Raw genomic sequence first — 20,076 nt, forward strand, 5'->3', positions numbered from 1 at the left:
TGCCCCTGCGCCACTGGGGGAGGAGGTAGAGATACTGGGAGAAGAGCTGAGCCCAGGAAAAGGGAGGGGTGGGGGTAAGGTGTTCTCAAGATGTGGCAATGTTTCTCACTGTCCTACTCTGTTAAGTGTTGTTAGTGTCTGTAACAAGTATATGTTCTTTATTTCTTCCCCTAATGAGTCTGCCTTTTGCCCATGACCTTAATGGGTGATCTGCCCCTCCTGGTCCTATCTCAAATCCCAAGCCTGGCTCATTTGTCCCTTCTCATTGCTGGAAGAGAAGGGAAAAGTGAGTGGCTGCCAACCAGGCTCAAACCATGACAGCTTCCCTTTGAAGGGGACTGGAGACCAGCCAAACCTGAAAGCTAATTTGTATGTGTTTTATGAAACACTAGGTTTGGGCTTTTTGGCAGGGTAAGCAGTACCGCTAAGATTCAAGAAGGAAAAGCAAATATATAGCCCCAAGAGTCTTTACTTGCTCTAGAGGAAACTGTCTGAGGCACACACAGCTGAAGCAAGAATGGAGCACTTTGGACTGCTCTGAGAAGAAATCCAGAGAATTTGCAAGAAGAACCTATCCAAATTCTGGTATTAAAACTTGTTTAAAGTGATGAAGAGGTGTGTTTGGCACGTCATGGATAGGGGATGTCAGTGGTGATAAGCAAATATGTTAGTGGCCCTACTGAAGTTGATTTCTCAGTGGCATAGAAGTGCTAAACTCTACCAAATTGTGCTTTCAGGATCATATGAGCAGGTAGCAGGAATTGATGCCTGGATGTGTAGGCATTGTCCTGTGTTTTGGGCATCAGCTTTAGGGACAATCACCTAGATTTTGTCAGTAGACAAGGTGGTACTAAAGGGATTCTATGAGAAGGAGAGTTTGGCATTGCTCAAAGGAACTTGCATATCACATTGAGTATCTCATTTAAAATAAGAGGAGTACATATGTGTGATTATAAGCAGATATATTTCTGCTGCCTTTAGGGAAAGAGTGATTAACAGCATAGCAAAAGTAATTAGAGCTGCACACTGGCAGATGCCCAACAAATGTAGTCGTTCAGAGGAGGGGTTGGTTCCCCACCACACCAGAATGGGAAGCAGGCTGGTTGGAGGAATCTTCTTGAAGGAGGTGGGGGGATGAATTGCAGGAAGGCAACAACACTTTTTTCCTTCTTGCCTAAATCCCATGTAAAATGATGATAGCATCCTAAAGGGCTGGTACTATGGCAGGCTGATAAAGGCAAAGAGATGTGTTGGACACAATCCTTATGATATAAGCTAAAGAGATGTGGAGAGAGTTTTGTAATCTGATTATGTGTTGCAATTTTAGGCGTGTACTATCAGGTGGAATATTGTGAAGGCACGAGAACATTTTCTGGTCTGCAAAACATAGTATTAGGAAAGTCATTCAGTAGCTCATTTTCATTATTAATTTTCCTAATGTTATTTTATGTTAAAATATTTTATGCTATGTTGATTAGTTTGTCACAGTTGTGCCTTATCTTAAAAGTTTACAATATTATTTCAGGTTTATTCTCCATGTTAAGCTTTTTTCTCTCTGTGTCCTACTCAATAACATGGTGCAGTACTCAGGAATGGTTATTTGCATGTGCTTGTAAGTATACTAATTCAGAACTACTAACATGATCAGATAACGTGAACCATGCATAGACAGGATTTCTGATTCCTCAGTTCTACCGTGGTTTCTGCCGTTAATGCCCAGGCATTTGGACAATGGCTTCTCAGGGCATGGTTCCCTGGGGGCTATCAGGGCAGGACTCAGCAGCCAGGGCTCATCTCACCCCCCAACCCAGAGCATGGCAGCCAGGGGCACCGGATCAGCCCCAGGCCCAGGCATGGGTCACCTCCCTGGGGAGGGAGGTGAGCTGAGGCCAGGCTCGGGTGTTGGCCCATGGCTGGGGTCTGGGTCAGGATCAGCGGGGTCCACAGCTGCACCACAGTGGGGTCCCATGATTCTGTTAGGGATCCAGCACCAAAATCTTGGCTTCAAAGCAGCTCCCGTGGGATGGGGTGGACCTTGGCATGGCCCCCACCTCGACAAGGGGTGTCCTCACACCTCCCGCAGACCTGAGGTCAGAGCTGCTGGGTATGAAGTGCCCTGGCCATGGGGGGAGCCTGGGAAATGTCTGATGGGTCCCAGTCTGGGTGGGGAGTCCCCATGGAGCTATTTCCAGGGTCTGTGCAGGTCCCTGGCTCAGGATGGGGTGGGTGACAGCTCCACCACCAGCAGCCAGTGGTCCTGGGCTGATATTGCTGGAGAGTGATTACAGGGTCCAGGGCAGGCAGGGGGGCAAAGGGAGTCAGGCCATCCCTGAAGACCTCTGGGGGGGTGGAGGGAGTTGGGGTTGCCCCAAGGGACTTCAGGTCTGGCTGGAGGGGTTCAGGTGCCACCGAGGAGGTTGGGGACCCAGGGCCGAGCCGGGGGGTCGCAGAGGGCTCAGGGCTGTGTTAAGAGTGGGCGCTGTGGGGAGCCTCGGGGCAGTCCTGCCGCTCTCAGCCAGGGAGGATCGGCAGGGAGCGGCCCCCATGGCGCTCAGCACAGAGCTCAGGGTGGCCCGAGCTGGCTGTGGGGCAGCGGGAGCTCCCCACGGGGACCGCAGGGCAGGGCCCGTCCCAACACCCCAGCCAGGGAGCGGGGCAGCCCCGGGGAGCGGCGGTCCATGGTGACAGCGACCAGCGCCAGACACAGCCCAGCGATCGCCCGGCAGGTCCGTGGCGAGGATGGCAGGTCCAAGGTCAAGCCGGGGAGTCAAGTCAGCAGCTCAGCGACAGCGCCCGGCTCCGGATCAGTGGCCTGGCCAAGCTGGGCTGCCAGGCAGCGGGCGCTGCAGCTCCAGCAAGGGCAAAGCCCCGGAGCCTCGCTCAAAAGCGGATCCCACGGGGCACAGAGGGATGCCTGCTGCAGCCTCCCCGCAGCACCGCGCTGCCTGGGAGCCTCTCCCCACCGCTCCAGCAGGAAGGGGGCCACGCTCGGCTGCACTGGTTGTAAGCTGGCCCCGAGTCCTGGCAGCCAAACCTCCAGGCGGGGAGGATGCACTCAGGGCCCTTACATGGGTTTTCTCGAGGTTGAGTTCACTTGGATGGCAGACTAACACTTTTTTTTCAGCGTTGTGACGTTTTTCTTCAGTGTTTATCTGTAGCACATCACAATATTTGTTACAACCCTCTTTCCCTGTTTTGCAGCCTCCTTCCTTCTTCATCTCTGTTGCAATCATTTCACTCAGTATCTGCCATCTTTCAAAGCATCGAACTCTCCTGCCCGCAGCACCCTGGGGTTTGTTTATGCCTAATACTACTGCTATCCAGTAATGCTACCAGTATACTATATCACAGGCTAATTCTAATAGTGGTTGGGCTTGATGAGCTCGCTCTATAAAAACATGATGTCTTCACTGCGCCCATCACTTGTCTGTTCAGAAGTTCTCAGCAAAGCACAATGACCTTGAATTTCACCCTGGCTTTCAGTACTGATCGAGCATATGACTTGTACTACCGTTTCAACTTCACTGCATTTTAGTATTTTGCATTTTGTAGTTTTATGTAGATGCAACCATTTTGGCTTTCTGCCACTTACTGCAAGTATAGGCAAAGTGTGCCAATAATAATGATACACTTAATGATAGCAAATATCTTTAATCCAAATATTTGCTAATGTCCAGTTTCAACAGCATAAACTAAGGACTCTAATGATAGATCATCCAAAAGTAACATTTTCAAATCCATCTCTTATCTTTAATGTCCAGTTAAGGAACATGATGGAAAAAACCCAAGGTTAATCCTGTGTATTTTTGCTCTCACACTAAACGCTGATTTGAATCAGTTGTTCAAAATCCTACCCATTCTTAGGCAAATATTCAAAAAGTGCTCATGTAATTAACGTACATGAGTAAGTAGTTTGCCCACTAACCAACTAACATATATGCTTAAAAATGTAATAAAGCATAGCTTGTATCTATATAGATATTAAATACATACATATATGTATATTCTTAAACACATGTATACCTAGCTTGTATGAAGTCAGTATAGATCCTGAACTGGGTTACCTGCTGTCTCCTTATATTCTCGTAGCAATTCTCCTAGTGATGGGTATATGAAGTTTCTCTTTCTGTTCTACAGCGATATAAAAACTGTACTATTAATAATAGGATTATACTACAGTATGTAACACTAATATTCTAATAATATTATTGTACTTTGACTGCAGTGCTCAATAAAAAGCAACAAATTTGGAATGAGCATAAGACTGACATTACCTTCTCTAACTGTGTATGTCACCCAGCACTTTGTGACTAAGAAAGTGAGGAGGAAACATCTCAAACCGTAACTGCTTCATACCACTAGAACCTGATGTTGTCCTTTTGGTATAAACTGTGAAATTGTCTTTTCCCTCAACTTTCTCATTTCCAGTGATTTCACTGCTCCTTGAAATTCCTCTCGAGGTGGTGCCCCTTCAGCCTTTGCCTGTGTGCTGGGTTTGTGTGGCAGTGTTTTTGGTAGCAGGGGAGGGGGCTACAGCGGTGGCCCCTGTGAGAAGCTTCTTGAAAGCTTCCCTGGTGCCAAGTCAGACCCACCTCTGGCCAGGGCCAAGCCAATTAGTGATTGTGGCTATGCCTCTGTGATAACATTTAAGAAGGGGAACCTGGGAGGGGGTTGGCAGAAGGACACCTGTGTGATCACCCAGGTCAGCTGAAGGAAGGAGAAGGAAGAGGAGGAGGTGCGCCGGAGCAGAGACCCCTGTATCCAATGGTGAGATGGCAGGACCACCCACTCTGCCACCCTTGGAGGTCCATGGTGGAGCAGAGGCTGACCTGAAGTCTGTGGAGGAGCCCACACCAGGACAGGTGCTGCACTTAAAAGAAGCTGGGACTCTGAGGGGAGAAGCAGCCCCCACTGTTGTGATTCGGCACTGGGAGGACTGCAACACGTAGGGGTGACCCACGCCAGGGCAGATCAAGAATGGCTGCATCCCTTGGGGAGGACTTACACCAGAGAAGGTTCATGGAGGACTGTCTGCAGTGAGAGAGGAGCCACATGGAGCAGGGGGGATGTGCAGCGTTCACCCCACCTCCTGAGAAGGAAGGAGCAGTGGGACTGACTGTAACCTCCATCTCCCGCTGCCTGTGCTGCTGAGGAAGGAGGTGGAGAGACCGGGAGCAGAGCTGAGCCCAGGAAGGAGGGGTGGAGGGAGGTGGTTTTGGATGTGGTAGCATTTCTCACTGTCCCACCAGGTCTTTTAAGTGTTGTCTTTTTTAGCATTTGAATTAAATGATATTCTTTTTTTCTTCCCCTAGAGTCTGTCTTTTGCCCTTAATGGGTGAGCCATACCTCCCTCTCTTTTTCTGGATTCCTGAGCCATTACTGCTTCATTTTCTCCTTCCCATTCCTAATGGGGGAAGGGGGGAGTGAGCAGCTGCCTCATACTCAGTTGCCCTCTGGGCTCAAACCACAACAGCCTGCTACCCTGTTTACCCCATTTCTAGAGTGCATGCATCTGGAAGAGACAGCAGGATTTGGCACTCAGCTGGAATGCACCCTTCCTACTTTCAACACCATCTCATATTTCACTGCCAATTCTCAGAAACCCTTTTTGTATTTGTATTATTTGCCTAGCCATATTGACATACAGCTTAGCCCTTGCCTGTGTTGAGCAGTGATGTCTCCGAGATTTTTGATTTCCTTGTGTCATGGTTTGAGCTCAGAGGGAGACAGCACCACACAGCTGCTCACTCCTGCCTTCCCCACCTCCCCAACACTGGGAAGGAGAAAATAAACAAAGGCTTGAGATTCGAGATAAGGACAGGGAGGGATGAATAGCCCATTAGGTCACGGGCAAAACAGACTCATTAGAGGGAGAAAAGAGAATGTAAATTTAATACAGACACAATAAAACCAACACTTAACAGACAGAGTAGGAGAGTGAGAATTATACCACATCTTCCCCCTCCGCTCCCCTTCCCTTCTTCCCTGGGCTCATCTTTGCTCAAGATATCTTTATCTCCTCCCCCTGAGCTGTGCAGGGGGCAGGGAATGGGCAATAGTCAGTGCTGCCACTTCTTTCATCTTGGTGTGGCGGGGTGGAACAGTCCTCCACAAACTTTCTCCAAACTGAGTCCCTCCCACGGGCTGCAGCCCTTCCGAGCTGCTCTGGCGTGGGACACCCCCACATGCTGCAATCTTCCCAGAACCAAACTACAACACTGGGGCTGCTTCTTCCCATAGAGTCCCAGCCTCCTTCAGGCGCAATCACCTGAGACAGTGTGGGACCCCTCACAGGCTGCAGGTCAGCATCTGCTCCACCATAGACCTTCATGGGTGGCAGGGGGGCAGCCCTGCCATCTCACCACAGGATACAGGGGGGGCCTCTGCTTTGGTGCACCTCCCCGCCCTTTACCTCCTCCATTCTTCCACTGACCTTGGTGTTCACACAAGTGTCATAACTCCTCCTCACAAGTCTGACTCCTCCTCACAGGTTCCCCTTCTTAAATACATTACTGCAGAGGCACAGCTGATTGGCTTGTCCTTGGTGCAGAGGTGGGGCCAACTTGGAGCTGGAGGAGCTTTGAGAAGCTTCTAACAGAGGGCCACTGCTGTAGCCCCCTCCCCTGCTTCCAAAAAACCCCACCAGTCCCTCAGACCCAAGTCACCCTGCTGCAAAGATGCTAGCTGTGTTTAAAAACTGGCATTGGACTGATTTTAAAAGAGAATATCACTAATAATAGAAATATCACATTTTACTGACACAGTGTTCAAGTAAACGGAGCCAGCAATACATCACATGAGCAGCAAGTGTATTTGTGGAATTTTGGGAAAATAGTTCAGTGAAGGCCTGTAGCAATGTTTTCCCTTTTCCCACTCTGTATTTAAACACTCCTTAAGCTCCCAGCTGTGTTCCAACTTTTGTCTGTTCAGTAACAGAAAAAAGAAGTTTTGATATAATGGAAAATGCCATTAACAGGTTAACTTTCAACTTTGCCTTGAACTTCTTAAAAGACTGATTAACTTACTTCCTGACAGTTTATAGAAGAAATGAGGGTTGTAAACAGGACTGCTTACTTCTTTCTTATCACTTAAGTATCTGTTTAATTTATTCATCACTCACACACCAACTGCCTAGAAACAATGCAGGGTGAAGTGCTTGTAACCATGAATTCCACAAAGTCATGCACTAGACAGGATAAAGGCCAAGAAATCAGTGGTGCCTACGGGCAATTTCCACTAAAGTAAGTGGCTTTCAGTGTCCCACAAACATGACACTCTTGAGTGAATGTGTACTGGATGGGACCTTTGTATAAGACTATCTAAGAGTGAGAAGGGGAAATAATTTAGGAGTTTGTATTGCAGTTTATTTAGAAACAGAAATGTGAAGACCCTTCCTGGCATGATAGGGGCTTAAAAGAACAAAGTCTTACTGAGGAGGCACGGCTGCCTTTGGCCCAGGTGACTGAGAAGCAATGGGGTAGCCCTGTCCCGATGGGCCTGGGTAGCTCCTCACAGGCTATGTTGATAAGTCATGCTGCTACACATAACAAAAAGCAGAGCAGGGAGGATGGGACAGTGTTTGCATCTATTCACCTTTGCTTTTGCAGCCCAAATGAGCAGCTTCTCAGTTTTTTTCTGGATCAGTGAGGATACTCAGGGAAAGTCCAGAACAAAGCCTGAATTTAGCATCAGGTATAAAAATGCCTTTGAGCTTCTCTGAGCACTCAGCCAACATCACAGTCACTGGGCTGTTTTAAAAAAAGTAACAGGCACCTAGTGGCTTCTCTTCTCAGCCTCCTCTGTGAACTAACATAGCCTTTGACAAACACAACAAAAAAACAAAAAACAAAAAAACAAAAAACCAGGCCCCCAACATTTTGCATGGCAGAAGTAGAACAAAAAAAGATTAGCTCTCAGCAATCTGATTCAAAGATGGACCCACTTCTGTATTCTCCTCTATACCCTTTCAAATTCAGTGAAAAGATATATGAAGGATTACGTGAAGATTGACCCCTGACATAAGATAAATATGTTACTGCATTATTTGACAGCATGGAAAAATTGCTTCCTGTCTATGTAATGTCCTCATCACTAAAACAACCTGCTATATTATAGTGTTGTTCTGTAGCAAAACCACTTTCCGTGTCTCTCAAGCTGGCTGTGTTAATAAAAAACTTTCTATTTGTCCTTGATGTGTGGGATGTGAGCCTACTAGTTACTCTGAAAAGAAATTCCTTCTTGTAGTGTAATCTCTGGTCTGTGTAATCGTACTTTTGGGTCCTACTTCTCAGCAATGGGCCAAAGGCTGGTTGAAGTGGAATTAGCGGTTGATGGTTCAACAGGACAGTGCCAGTAAAACTCCTCTTGCTCTTTACATGGAATGTCAATGATGTTTTAGCATCCTTGCTTACGGCTCCTTCAGGTCTGAAAAGTCTGCAGAAAATCTCTGATGCCAAAGTTCAGTGTGGTGCTTACCACAGCTGTAATGGAGAAGCAACACTAGAAGCACCCAAATGGAAAAAAAAATAGACTACTCTCATTGTCAAGTGATGGTGTCTGCTCACTATCAAGGGTGTTCTCATGTCACCAAATGTCGTACAGTAACACCAAAGAGAAGAGGCACATGCTCCTTCTTCAGAGAGGAGGCCGAAAGGACCAGAGAATGAGGAGAGGCATGAACAAAGCCAGAAGTTGGCACCTTAAAAAAATGAAGGCCACACATGTCTGTAAAACCGTGTATAGGTCCCACACCAGTAATGATAGGTTATTCAGGAGCGGGAAGTAGAATATCTGTTTCAGTGTAGTGCTGTCATGCCTACTTCTTTAAAGATGACATTTTATTAAATCAGTGATAGCCTTTGAGGGTTTTTCATGGCATGAGGTTGCAGGAGCTCAGTCAGTGGTGGAACAGACGTTTCTGCACTCTGTTCATCGTGCAGAGCAGACATACCATAAAAAGCAGTAATTTTTCTACACTGACCAAAGAAGAAGTCTCAACAGGGGCTACGCAAGGTTCATTCTGCGGACTACTGCAGCTGCATCACTGCCAGGGACCACTTGCTGTTTCTGTTGTTGCTCTAGATTTGCTATTCTACAAATATATCCACAGACACTACCTCCAAGATGCTACCGTTTTAGAGCTGCTTCTATGGTAGCTAGTTATGGCTGAATTAATTTCACAGCTATTTAAAAAATTTATTTTTCAAGTCTAGTGTGATCCTTCAGAAATGTTATGGTAATCTGTTAAATAGCGCTGTACAGTTTGGACTCTGAACTTATTTTGCTAGATGCAATGGTTGTAAGTTTCCAATTAACTAAAATTAAGCATTAACTGGAATACCTTAATTGAAAAAAATATGAAAACATTTTAATTAATTTTTACAATTAGAAATTAGTAAGTAAATACTAGTAATTAGTTCCCATAAAGTTCTACCTTGACTTACTTTCTAAACATTTGTAATGCCTAGGGCCTTTCTTAAATCACTCAAGCATGACAATTTCTTTCAGCCACATTAACTTTCTGTAGCAAGTGTTACTGAACTTGTTCAAGTATAATTTGCTTATGTTATGCCTTTTTGCTTACTCACATGACTAAAGTACTTTTCTCTCCACACAGTGGCATTACTAAGTCCCTGGGTTACAGAGAAACATGTTAGGAATACAGATTATAGCTTTCATATTTTGTTTCTGTGGTCTCGGAGCTGCTATTGCTGCTACCGCATCAAATGAGTGGAAAGTCACTAGTCGAGCATCATCTGTTATCACTGCAACGTGGGTTTTCCAGGGTCTTTGGATGAATTGTGCTGGCAATGCACTGGGTGCTTTTCACTGCAGACCTCACCTTACTATCTTCAAAGTAGAAGGTAAGTAAGTGTAATTTAACTGGAGCATATGGAGAGCTATGTCTATTGCAAGATGTGAGCCTGAGGAGAAAAAGATCATTTTGGCTTGTGTAAGAGATTATGATTAAAGCATTGTGATGAATATAAGTAAAGGATATTGTAGGCAGAATATCAGAAACAACTTTGTAGGAATGATACGTATTCCAAGGAAGACAGTAAGCTCTACTCTGTGGTTGGTAATATGCGATAAGTATAGTGGACAAAGTTCCAGTAAATACGCTATCAGTAACAAACCACTCTTAGCGGAGTGATGGACTAAACTGTCTTCCAGCTCTAATTTCCATGCAAAAATAGGCATCCTGCTTGCTAGGTGGGGAGAAGAAAGATAGCAAGGTCTGTGACAGCTATCGGTACTCTTTTTACTATCTAAGGAAATTAGATAGCAAAGAACCGCATCCATGAATACTGTAAAAATATTCATATGCTGGGAATTAAGCGTGCGTGTATATACTTGCTGTATTACAGACTAATATTTTAACTTTAAAGATCAAAGATGTGCTGTTTCAGAACGTCTGTTTTAATGGAAAGCATTGGATTTAGAAGCCATCTATCAGAGCATAAAAACAAATGGGGTCTTCTTGCCTTATATCAGGAACAGGTTTTCTCAGAGACGGGGACTAACTAAAGGTTTACTATGCCATGTTTTCTGTTTGCTCTGTGCGTAAAGCAGTAAATTATGAGGTTTGTTTTCTATTTGCTGTTAAGCTTTGAGATAGTAGGCAAGATAGTGTTTTCAGTGAAACTGTGTAAGCATTCACAAGGGCAAGGGCAGAGGGACTGCTCCCTTCTGGATGTGGGCAGCAGATGAGCAAGATGGAGTCAGGGTAGAGTAGGAAAATGGATTAAGACACAGGTATTTTGGGGAACCAGAAAAGAAACAGGGTAGACAGAACCAGTGTTCCAAAGCTTTTATGAGACCAGAAAGAAGCACAATTCTAAGATATTAACAGCCAGTGGCTGAATTAAATATAAAATGTACTGCTGCACGGTTGTTACCGTATTACATAAACAAGGTCGTAGACACACACATACCTTTCACAAACATGGAAATAGGAAACATGGGGACGTTACAGATCTATACCGTTTCTTGCCTGCCATGCCCCTGCCACATCAGATTGTATGCTGGGACATACAGATCAACTCTTACACGTACAGAGGATTTTGAAATAAAACTCAGCATAATTTTTGTAAACATTTTATCATGCCACTTCAAACCATCACAAATCGCACATGAGGGATGTGAATGGATAAGTATAGTTTTCTTCTTTTAAAGAATGCTGATCATCAAAAATTACTTAAAAGGTATAGAAACTCACACACACGCTTTAAAAGTGAATATTTTATCTTTACAAATAACCGTTTATACATTGTTTCTGCCAGGACTTAAAGAAAAAAACCAACAATTCTTCTTCTCAGGCACATATGATCAAATTTGTTTAAAGCAATGTAAAGTACTTCAGTAACTAGAAACTACCATTATTGCTATTTTAGTAGTACAAAGGCTGATTTCAGAATAATCGGATGTAATCCATTTGCCACTTTGTATTGTTACTATTATTTTGATCACTGGCAGATTGAAATTTGAATAAACAAAATACGCATCTTTATGTGCGCATCCTTTAATATATACTTAAGCATCTGAGTAAGATTTTGCTTATTTGCTGTTTAGAGTAACATAGACAAGAAATTCACAACAAATTAAAGTAGCACACTCTTGTTAAAGTGAGAGAGTAGCAAGCTGCTGTACTGACATTTAGAAGTCTAATTTTAACCTGCCAGTGCATGCACCAGGAAAGGGTAATGTTACACGTAGCATAAACACTACTGGGAAGGAGTGAGGTATTTTGTTTGGAAAATCTGCTAAACATAAACTCCTGGTAATCCAAGGAAAACAAGAGTTCAACAGGGAAAGAGCTTTGCACTCTCACTCTGCCCTACATTGTAAAACAATAAAACACTCAGATTAAAGAAATGATGAACGCCCATCTCTGTCCTCAGAGCTTCAATATATCACCATTATTGGCATGCTGACATCAGGGTGGTCTGGCAATATAACTTTTTCTTCTGCGTGTTTATGATTTTATGGAATCTATCTGCAGCTTGTCCTGTAGCCAAAGATAAATGTTACACAGGCTACTCACTCCATTCCTACCTATTCATCTTCAAGCTACCCCACAGAAAGTATTAGCAGTAAATAACATAAGTCACTTCCACTCCAAGCAGATTAATTTGATCATTAAAGTTTTGATTGCACTTTCAGGAGGATTTTGCAGGAGAGGCTTCTACATAAGGTCTATGAAGATTTTTTTTTTCCTATTTAAAAGACAGTAAACAAAAAACAAGACTCCAGAGGTCTATCTTTGAACAGGATTACCCTGTGGTCATAGGCAGTATGTAGGCATTTGCCAGAACTGACTTTCAGCTGACGGGCTACTTGTGCTGACAGAAGCACAGCCAAGGCAATACCAGCTCAGCTTCTGCAAACCAGACCACCTACGGGTCTTGAGGGGTTCATGTTCTGGAAGTCTGGGTCAGAGCAGTCACACTGTTAACGGTATCCAAGCTAGCTGGGCTGTTGCCAAATGTACATGCACATCCACATGTACAGCCACAGTGTACTCCGCTGCAGTGGCTGAAACAGATGGAAGTTCTTGGAGGAGTACAGGTAGTAATAGTGTTGTAGCTACAGTCATTTGAGGCAATGTTTGTGGGAAGGAGCAGTATCATTTATTAAATCAGCTGCTTTGGGAGAAGAATGCAACAGTCATTCATCAGATCTGACACAAATACAGCAAGCTTCAAACTAAATATTATCTGGGAACATTGTCTCTTCAGTTAACTTGGTTATGATAATCACTGCACCAGATATATTCATGGAAATTATATGATCAAAACCGGGGGACTATTACACACAGGCACAAACACTCACAGTCGATAAATACCAGAAATTAAAACTAGGAGACAATATTTTTTAACAAAACCACTAACCTCTGTCAGTCCTTATCAGTAAGGAAGACCCACAAAGACCCGTCAAAAGGTGAGCCTGGGAACTGAAGTTCCTGACTCCACTGAGGTCAGAGCTGTTGTGGACTCCAAAGAGATATTGGAGGCAGAGTTTCCACTCACCCTGCCTCCTGCTAATTCCTCAGTGCTCCACTGGCAGTAGTTACTTTTCTTCTTATTCCTCTCAGGTGTATCATCCTGAATTCTTACAATCCCAGAATTATCCAGATTTGACAAGAACTAGCTTTTGGTTGTCTAGCACTGCTAACTGACACTTTATTTAATTATTTTACTTTTGGTGATGCTACAGAGCACTGTTTCGTTCACATAAAATACAGAAGTGTAACTAGCAAACTGAACTGTGCCCACATCCCTTTTCTATAACACTTCCCTAGTCATTTAGGGCAGCTACTAGGCTTCTTCAAACAATTAGTTCAGCGTTTGGTATGCCTAGCCTACAGCGCTGTTTCATGACTCCTCTGCACCCTCTGGTTTTCCATGCCATGCATTCAGGGAGGTGTACCAGAAAGTAGAAGAAATATGCTTCCTTGAACCTTTGCTTGTCTGAGCCTCAGATCTTCTGCTGGCATCTCTACGTCTGGCTAATGCCTGTTTTGATGGAGCCAGGTGGGGCAATTAGTGCGATCCTGAGGGTAGCCATTATGGAAAGGGGAATGCCCAGGCGTTCTGGGTCACATCAGCAGACAGGTTCAGAGCTGCCATTTCATGAAGCTGCCGCTGTAATGCAGCTAAGGGGTGGAAGGAAGCTAACACAAGGCAACTACTATTGCAGCACCTGTACCCAGAACAGTCTTGCATAGTCAAACACCATTTGAGTTCACCGGGGTGTGGAGAGCAATTCCAGTCTGTGCTGGTTCGAGCCCAAAGTGCAAATGAGCACCACGCATCCACTCACACCCCCCTTTCCTCTCAGGACTGGGAAGGAGAAAATAAAGCAAAAAGGCTCTAGAAATGAGACACGGACAGGTAGGGGTGACATACCCATTACTGTCACAGGCAAAAGACAGACTTGTTAGGGGAAGAAAAAAAGAACAAAAGTTTAATTCAAACAGTAACAACAACACTTAACAGATAGAATGGGACACCGAAGCATTACCACATCTTAAAAAACCACCTCCTCCCACCTCTCCCTTCTTCTGGGGCTCAGTTTTGTTCCCGATCTCTCTACCTCCTCACCCTCCAGCAGCACAGGGGACAGGGAGTGGGAGTTACCATCAGTCTGCCAGTTCTTCCTCCTCAGGGGAAGCACTTCTCACATTCTCCCCTGCTCCAGCGTGGTTCCCCTCTCACTGCAGACAGTCCTCCATGAACTTTCTCTGGTGTGAGTCCTTCCCATGGGATGTGGCCATTCCCACGCTGATCCAGCATGGGTCACCTCTGCGTGTTGCAGTCCTTCCAGTGCTGAACTACAGTAGCGGCTTCCACTTCTTCACACAGAGTCCCGGCCTCCTTCAGATGCTTCAGACTGCTCTGGTGAGGGTTCCTTCACAGGCTTCAGGTCAGCCTCTGCTCCACCATGGACCTCCCTGGGTGGTGGTGGTGGGGCCTGCCGTCTCACCACAGGATACAGGGGGTGTCTCTGCTCTGGCACACCTCACCCCTTCCTTCTCCTTCCTTCCACTGACCTTGGTGTCCGTGCAAGTGTCCTTCTTGTAACTCCTCCTCACAACTCCCACTCCCTTTTCCAGGTTCCTTTTCTTAAATACATTATCGCAGAGGTGCAGCTGATTGGTTCAGCCTTGGCCAGAGGTGGGTCTGACTTGGAGCCAGGGGAGCTTTCAAGAAACCTCTCACAGGGGGCCACTGCTGTAGCCCCCTCCCCTGCTACCAAACACCCCGCCACACAAACCCAGCACACAGCCATGCTTCAGAGCAACACTAAACCTTCACAGAGGACTCAACCTAGAGCAGGAAAGGACTGACATGAGAGTTTCCCTCACTAGACAGAAACCTACTGCCAGGGAAAACACACCACCCATTTGATTGCTGCCAGTCAACAGCGAGCCAGTCAGGTACCTGTGTAACAGCCAAGGCCAGGCTTCTCCTGAGCCTCGGAGGAGGAACTTAGTGCTAAATCCCGCAGTGGTCAGTGCCACTGCTCTGTACACCTACCAAGTGGGATTACATGGGGGCCAGGCTAAGTGGGAGCTGGGGCCAGACAGTGTGCTCCTGCTCCCCACTGCCTGCCAGACCCCCATGCCCTGCCTGTGCCCTGCTCACTGCCCACTGCCCGCCCACTCTCCATCCACTGCTTGCTGCTTGTTCCCTGCCCACTTTCTGTCCACTGCCCGCTTGCTGCCTGCTGCCTGCCTGCTCACTGCCCGCTGCCCACTACCTGTTCCCTGCCAGTTTTCTGCCCACTCCCTGCCCACTCCCTGCCTCCTTTCTGCCCGCTCCCTGCCCACTGCCCGCTCACTGCCTGCCCCCTGCCCACTCCCTGTCTGCTCCCTGCCTGCTTCCTGCCCGCTGCCCATTCCCTGCCCACTGTCTGCGCCCTGACCACTGACCACTGCCTGCTGCCTGTTTGTTTTCTTCCACCACCCGCTTGCTGCCCGCCCACTGCCCGCTGCCTCCCCACTGCCTGCTGCCCACTACCCACTCCCTGCCTGCCCCCTGCCCCCTGCCCACTACCCACTCCCTGCCCTCTCCCTACCCGCTCCCTGCCCACTCCCCTGCCCACTCCCTGCCCTCTCCCTGCCCACTCCCTGCCCTCTCCCTACCCTCTCCCTTCCCTCTCCCTGCCCACTCCTGCCCACTCCCTGCCCTCTCCCTGCCCACTCCCTGCCCTCTCCCTACCCGCTCCCTTCCCTCTCCCTACCCTCTCCCTGCCCACTCCCTTCCCTCTCCCTTCCCTCTCCCTTCCCTCTCCCTACCCTCTCCCTTCCCTCTCCCTGCCCTCTCCCTGCCCTCTCCCTTCCCTCTCCCTACCCACTCCCTTCCCTCTCCCTGCCCTCTCCCTTCCCTCTCCCTACCCGCTCTCTTCCCACTCCTGCCCTCTCCCTACCCGCTCCCTTCCCTCTCCCTTCCCTCTCCCTGCCCTCTCCCTTCCCCTCTCCCTGCCCGCTCCCTTCCCTCTCCCTTCCCTCTCCCTACCCTCTCCCTACCCTCTCCCTTCCCTCTCCCTTCCCTCTCCCTTCCCTCTCCCTGCCCTCTCCCTTCCCTCTCCCTGCCCTCTCCCTGCCCTCTCCCTGCCCTCTCCCTTCCCTCTCCCTACCCTCTCCCTTCCCTCTCCCTTCCCTCTCCCTTCCCTCTCCCTACCCTCTCCCTGCCCACTCCCTTCCCTCTCCCTTCCCTCTCCCTACCCTCTCCCTGCCCTCTCCCTGCCCTCTCCCTGCCCACTCCCTTCCCTCTCCCTTCCCTCTCCCTGCCCTCTCCCTGCCCTCTTCATGCCCTCTCCCTGCCCTCTCCCTGCCCTCTTCATGCCCTCTCCCTTCCCTCTCCCTTCCCTCTCCCTGCCCTCTCCCTGCCCTCTCCCTACCCTCTCCCTTCCCTCTCCCTGCCCTCTCCCTGCCCTCTTCATGCCCTCTCCCTTCCCTCTCCCTGCCCTCTCCCTGCCCTCTCCCTGCCCTCTCCCTTCCCTCTCCCTACCCTCTCCCTGCCCTCTCCCTGCCCTCTCCCTGCCCTCTCCCTACCCACTCCCTTCCCTCTCCCTTCCCTCTCCCTGCCCTCTCCCTGCCCTCTTCATGCCCTCTCCCTGCCCTCTCCCTGCCCTCTTCATGCCCTCTCCCTGCCCTCTCCCTGCCCACTCCCTTCCCTCTCCCTTCCCTCTCCCTTCCCTCTCCCTGCCCTCTTCATGCCGTCTCCCTGCCCTCTCCCTGCCCACTCCCTTCCCTCTCCCTTCCCTCTCCCTTCCCTCTCCCTGCCCTCTCCCTTCCCTCTCCCTGCCCTCTCCCTGCCCTCTTCATGCCGTCTCCCTGCCCTCTCCCTGCCCACTCCCTTCCCTCTCCCTTCCTCTCCCTGCCCTCTCCCTTCCCTCTCCCTTCCCTCTCCCTTCCCTCTCCCTGCCCTCTCCCTGCCCTCTTCATGCCGTCTCCCTGCCCTCTCCCTGCCCACTCCCTTCCCTCTCCCTTCCCTCTCCCTGCCCTCTCCCTGCCCTCTCCCTGCCCTCTCCCTGCCCTCTCCCTGCCCACTCCCTTCCCTCTCCCTTCCCTCTCCCTGCCCTCTCCCTGCCCTCTTCATGCCCTCTCCCTTCCCTCTCCCTGCCCTCTCCCTGCCCTCTCCCTTCCCTCTCCCTACCCTCTCCCTGCCCTCTCCCTGCCCTCTCCCTGCCCTCTCCCTGCCCACTCCCTTCCCTCTCCCTTCCCTCTCCCTGCCCTCTCCCTGCCCTCTTCATGCCCTCTCCCTGCCCTCTCCCTGCCCACTCCCTTCCCACTCCCTTCCCTCTCCCTTCCCTCTCCCTTCCCTCTCCCTGCCCTCTTCATGCCCTCTCCCTGCCCTCTCCCTGCCCTCTTCATGCCCTCTCCCTGCCCTCTTCATGCCCTCTCCCTGCCCTCTCCCTTCCCTCTCCCTTCCCTCTCCCTTCCCTCTCCCTACCCACTCCCTTCCCTCTCCCTACCCACTCCCTTCCCTCTCCCTGCCCTCTTCATGCCCTCTCCCTGCCCTCTCCCTGCCCTCTCCCTTCCCTCTCCCTTCCCTCTCCCTACCCACTCCCTTCCCTCTCCCTACCCACTCCCTTCCCTCTCCCTGCCCTCTCCCTTCCCTCTCCCTGCCCTCTCCCTGCCCGCTCCCTGCGAGCCCCGAGCTCCTCTCTCCATGGTGCTGCAGGCGCGGCCCCGGGGGCGGCTGCCGTCCCGCCCGGGTCGGGGCAACAAGCCCCGTCTCGCCCTGGAAAAGGCAGCGCTCCCCTCCTCCAGCTTCCCCTTCCCCTGGGTCGGCGGCCGCAGGAGAGGGGCGGTTCAGCTGCACCCAGAGCCATGGCAAAGCTCTTTTGTGCACCTCTGGGAGCTCAAAAGGGGAGAGGGCTGGGCCGTCAGCCAAGGGTGAATGGCTGCAGTCATCAGCAGGAAGGGAGAAATCCATTGGGGAGGTTTTCTTCAGACTGATGGCCAGCCACAGAGGGCTCTGCTGGTAGATGCTCCAGACAGTCAGAGGGACAGAGTCATGGGGGTCCGATATTGAGGTTAGAGGATAACTGCATCTAAGAACTTTCCTGTAGCAAGCAAATCCTTCTAGGAAAAGTGCTAACTGAAGGGAAATATGGTTGATTTGTGTTCAGCATCCTTAGCCACCCCTCCATTTGCTGATTTAGAAAAACAAGGTCAAAACAGCATTGGCAAAGTTGCGTCAATATAAAAAGAAATATACGCTAGGATTTGGAAATGGTGACCATGAGACGTGGGCAGAATTCCTCTCAGAGTTTTATGGCTCAGTTCCAAAGTGCTCTCCATTTCTCAGCAGGCAGCAGGGTCATTGTTTGGACTGACTGAAATGCTGATTCCAGCACAGAGACTTTTGTGTATGCAGAAAAATAGGGTGCTAAATCTTGGTAACAGAAGGTTCTCCACTGTCACAGTTTCCCTCTGTAACAAGCCTCTTTCCAGGCTCATGGCCTCCATTCGGATATTAGATGACTAGGTCTGCGCTCTGCTCCAACAAGATAGCCCAAAACACATGTCTGGTCCTTAGAGGAAGCTGGTAATGCATCAGAGGTCATAAGACATCATGATAATGTAGAGTAAATGTTTTTGGAATCTGTTTTATTGTATATTATTGCCCACCCTCTTCCCTCCCCCACCCCCAAAAGTGAAAGAAGAAAGCAAATTGAACAGGTCAGCCTAGTTAGGAGTTAGTCTGAGACATAACAGGTCTCATTAGGGTGGCTTTAAATAAGGGAAGGAATTGATTCATATGCAGCAGAGCTATTCACGAAGCAGAGCCGGGTTTGACTTAGCAGCCCCTGGAAGAACAGGAATGAACGGAAGGAAGGGGCTAACTCCCAAGTATCCAAGAGATTTTCCTCCCAGGGAGCTCCAGCAGCAGCTTTGCATTAGGTCTGGAGCAAAACCCAGGGCTTCTGTGGGGGTGGTAAGTTCCAAAGGAAGCATCCAGAGCCCAGGAATCCCCCAAGAGGCAGGACAACTCTGTGAAACCTGGATTTTTGGATCTCAGGGCTGAAACATAGGTTGAGAGATTTTGAAGTGGTTTGCAAGGAATACTGCTGCCAGATTTTGTTTTCTCTTTGAGCTCGTTGTTTCTAAGATTTTAATCTATAAACTCTGAAAATTCATTAATCTAAACCACAGTGAATCACTATTTACTGCTGTTTACTATGAAGACTGTCTGGCTCTGGCTGATTACTTGAACCAGAATAGTCCAGAGCTATGGGGCAGATTGGGAAGAGGTGTGCCTACTGGGGGATCTGCAGCCAGAGAGATACACAAAGGGAGTCCAAGAACTGCAGGACTAGACTGCACAGGACCAGGTGGAAAACACTGGGGATGGAAGCTTTCACAGACAGCTGCCAGTTTTGGAGGAGAAGCTGACAGCAGGTTACAAAGGACAGACTCTGACATTGCTTTAAAATCTGCAGGATTCTAGGAAAACATAAGGCATTGCAGACTAGCCTTCCTTTTTAGCTCTTGCTTACACCTGGCAATTTGGCAGCATCTCTGCAATCCTCTGTGCTGTAAGCCTTATGTCTTCCCCCTCTGGACAAGGGCAGAGGCTGCGGTGCTGAGATCTTTTTCACGTTTGTCAAGACCTGTACAAGAGTAATGATGCTTGTGCTTCTCTTCAGTCATCCTTGCAGATTTTTACCTGGTGGACAGTCCCACAGAGATGCCCTTCATTTTCAGAAAATCAGTGAGGAAATCTGGAAGGTGCGAGAGTGCTGCTATTTGCTCGCATGGCTCCCATGCAGCTGGTGCAAGGATGGGAACGCAAAGCTTATTATTGGTGCATTAATAACAAAGAGCTTTCATCTCCTACTACTCACACCAGGATAGATTGTTATCTCTGCTTTGCTTTTAGCTTTCTTTGATTACTCCTGCACAGCAGCAGAGAGTGTACCGCAAAATGAATAGGACTCGGCAGTAATTGGTATGCAGCCAATGTCTTAAAATACCTCTGTTCAAACAGGTTTTGTACCCTGGTCTGCCTTGTGAGCACTGAGGTGGGTGAGGGGAGCTTCCCCGTAGCGTGCGCTGAGGAG

The 20,076-nt window shown here is 48.7% G+C and overlaps 1 protein-coding gene across 1 annotated transcript in view; it reads left to right on the forward strand.

Annotated features, from left to right (window-relative positions):
* Window positions 1–9,649: 9,649 nt before the first annotated feature.
* Window positions 9,650–20,076, forward strand: part of CLDN10 (claudin 10) — a 62,089-nt gene continuing 51,662 nt past the window's right edge. Inside the window, exon 1 of the mRNA XM_032997160.2 lies at window positions 9,650–9,863. Coding sequence (XP_032853051.1) covers window positions 9,650–9,863 — 214 coding nt within the window. The remainder of the gene's footprint in view (window positions 9,864–20,076) is intronic.

Source organism: Tyto alba, unplaced genomic scaffold (genome assembly GCF_018691265.1).
Source record: "Tyto alba isolate M040663 unplaced genomic scaffold, T.alba_DEE_v4.0 Super-Scaffold_45, whole genome shotgun sequence".
NCBI classification, from domain to species: domain Eukaryota; kingdom Metazoa; phylum Chordata; class Aves; order Strigiformes; family Tytonidae; genus Tyto; species Tyto alba.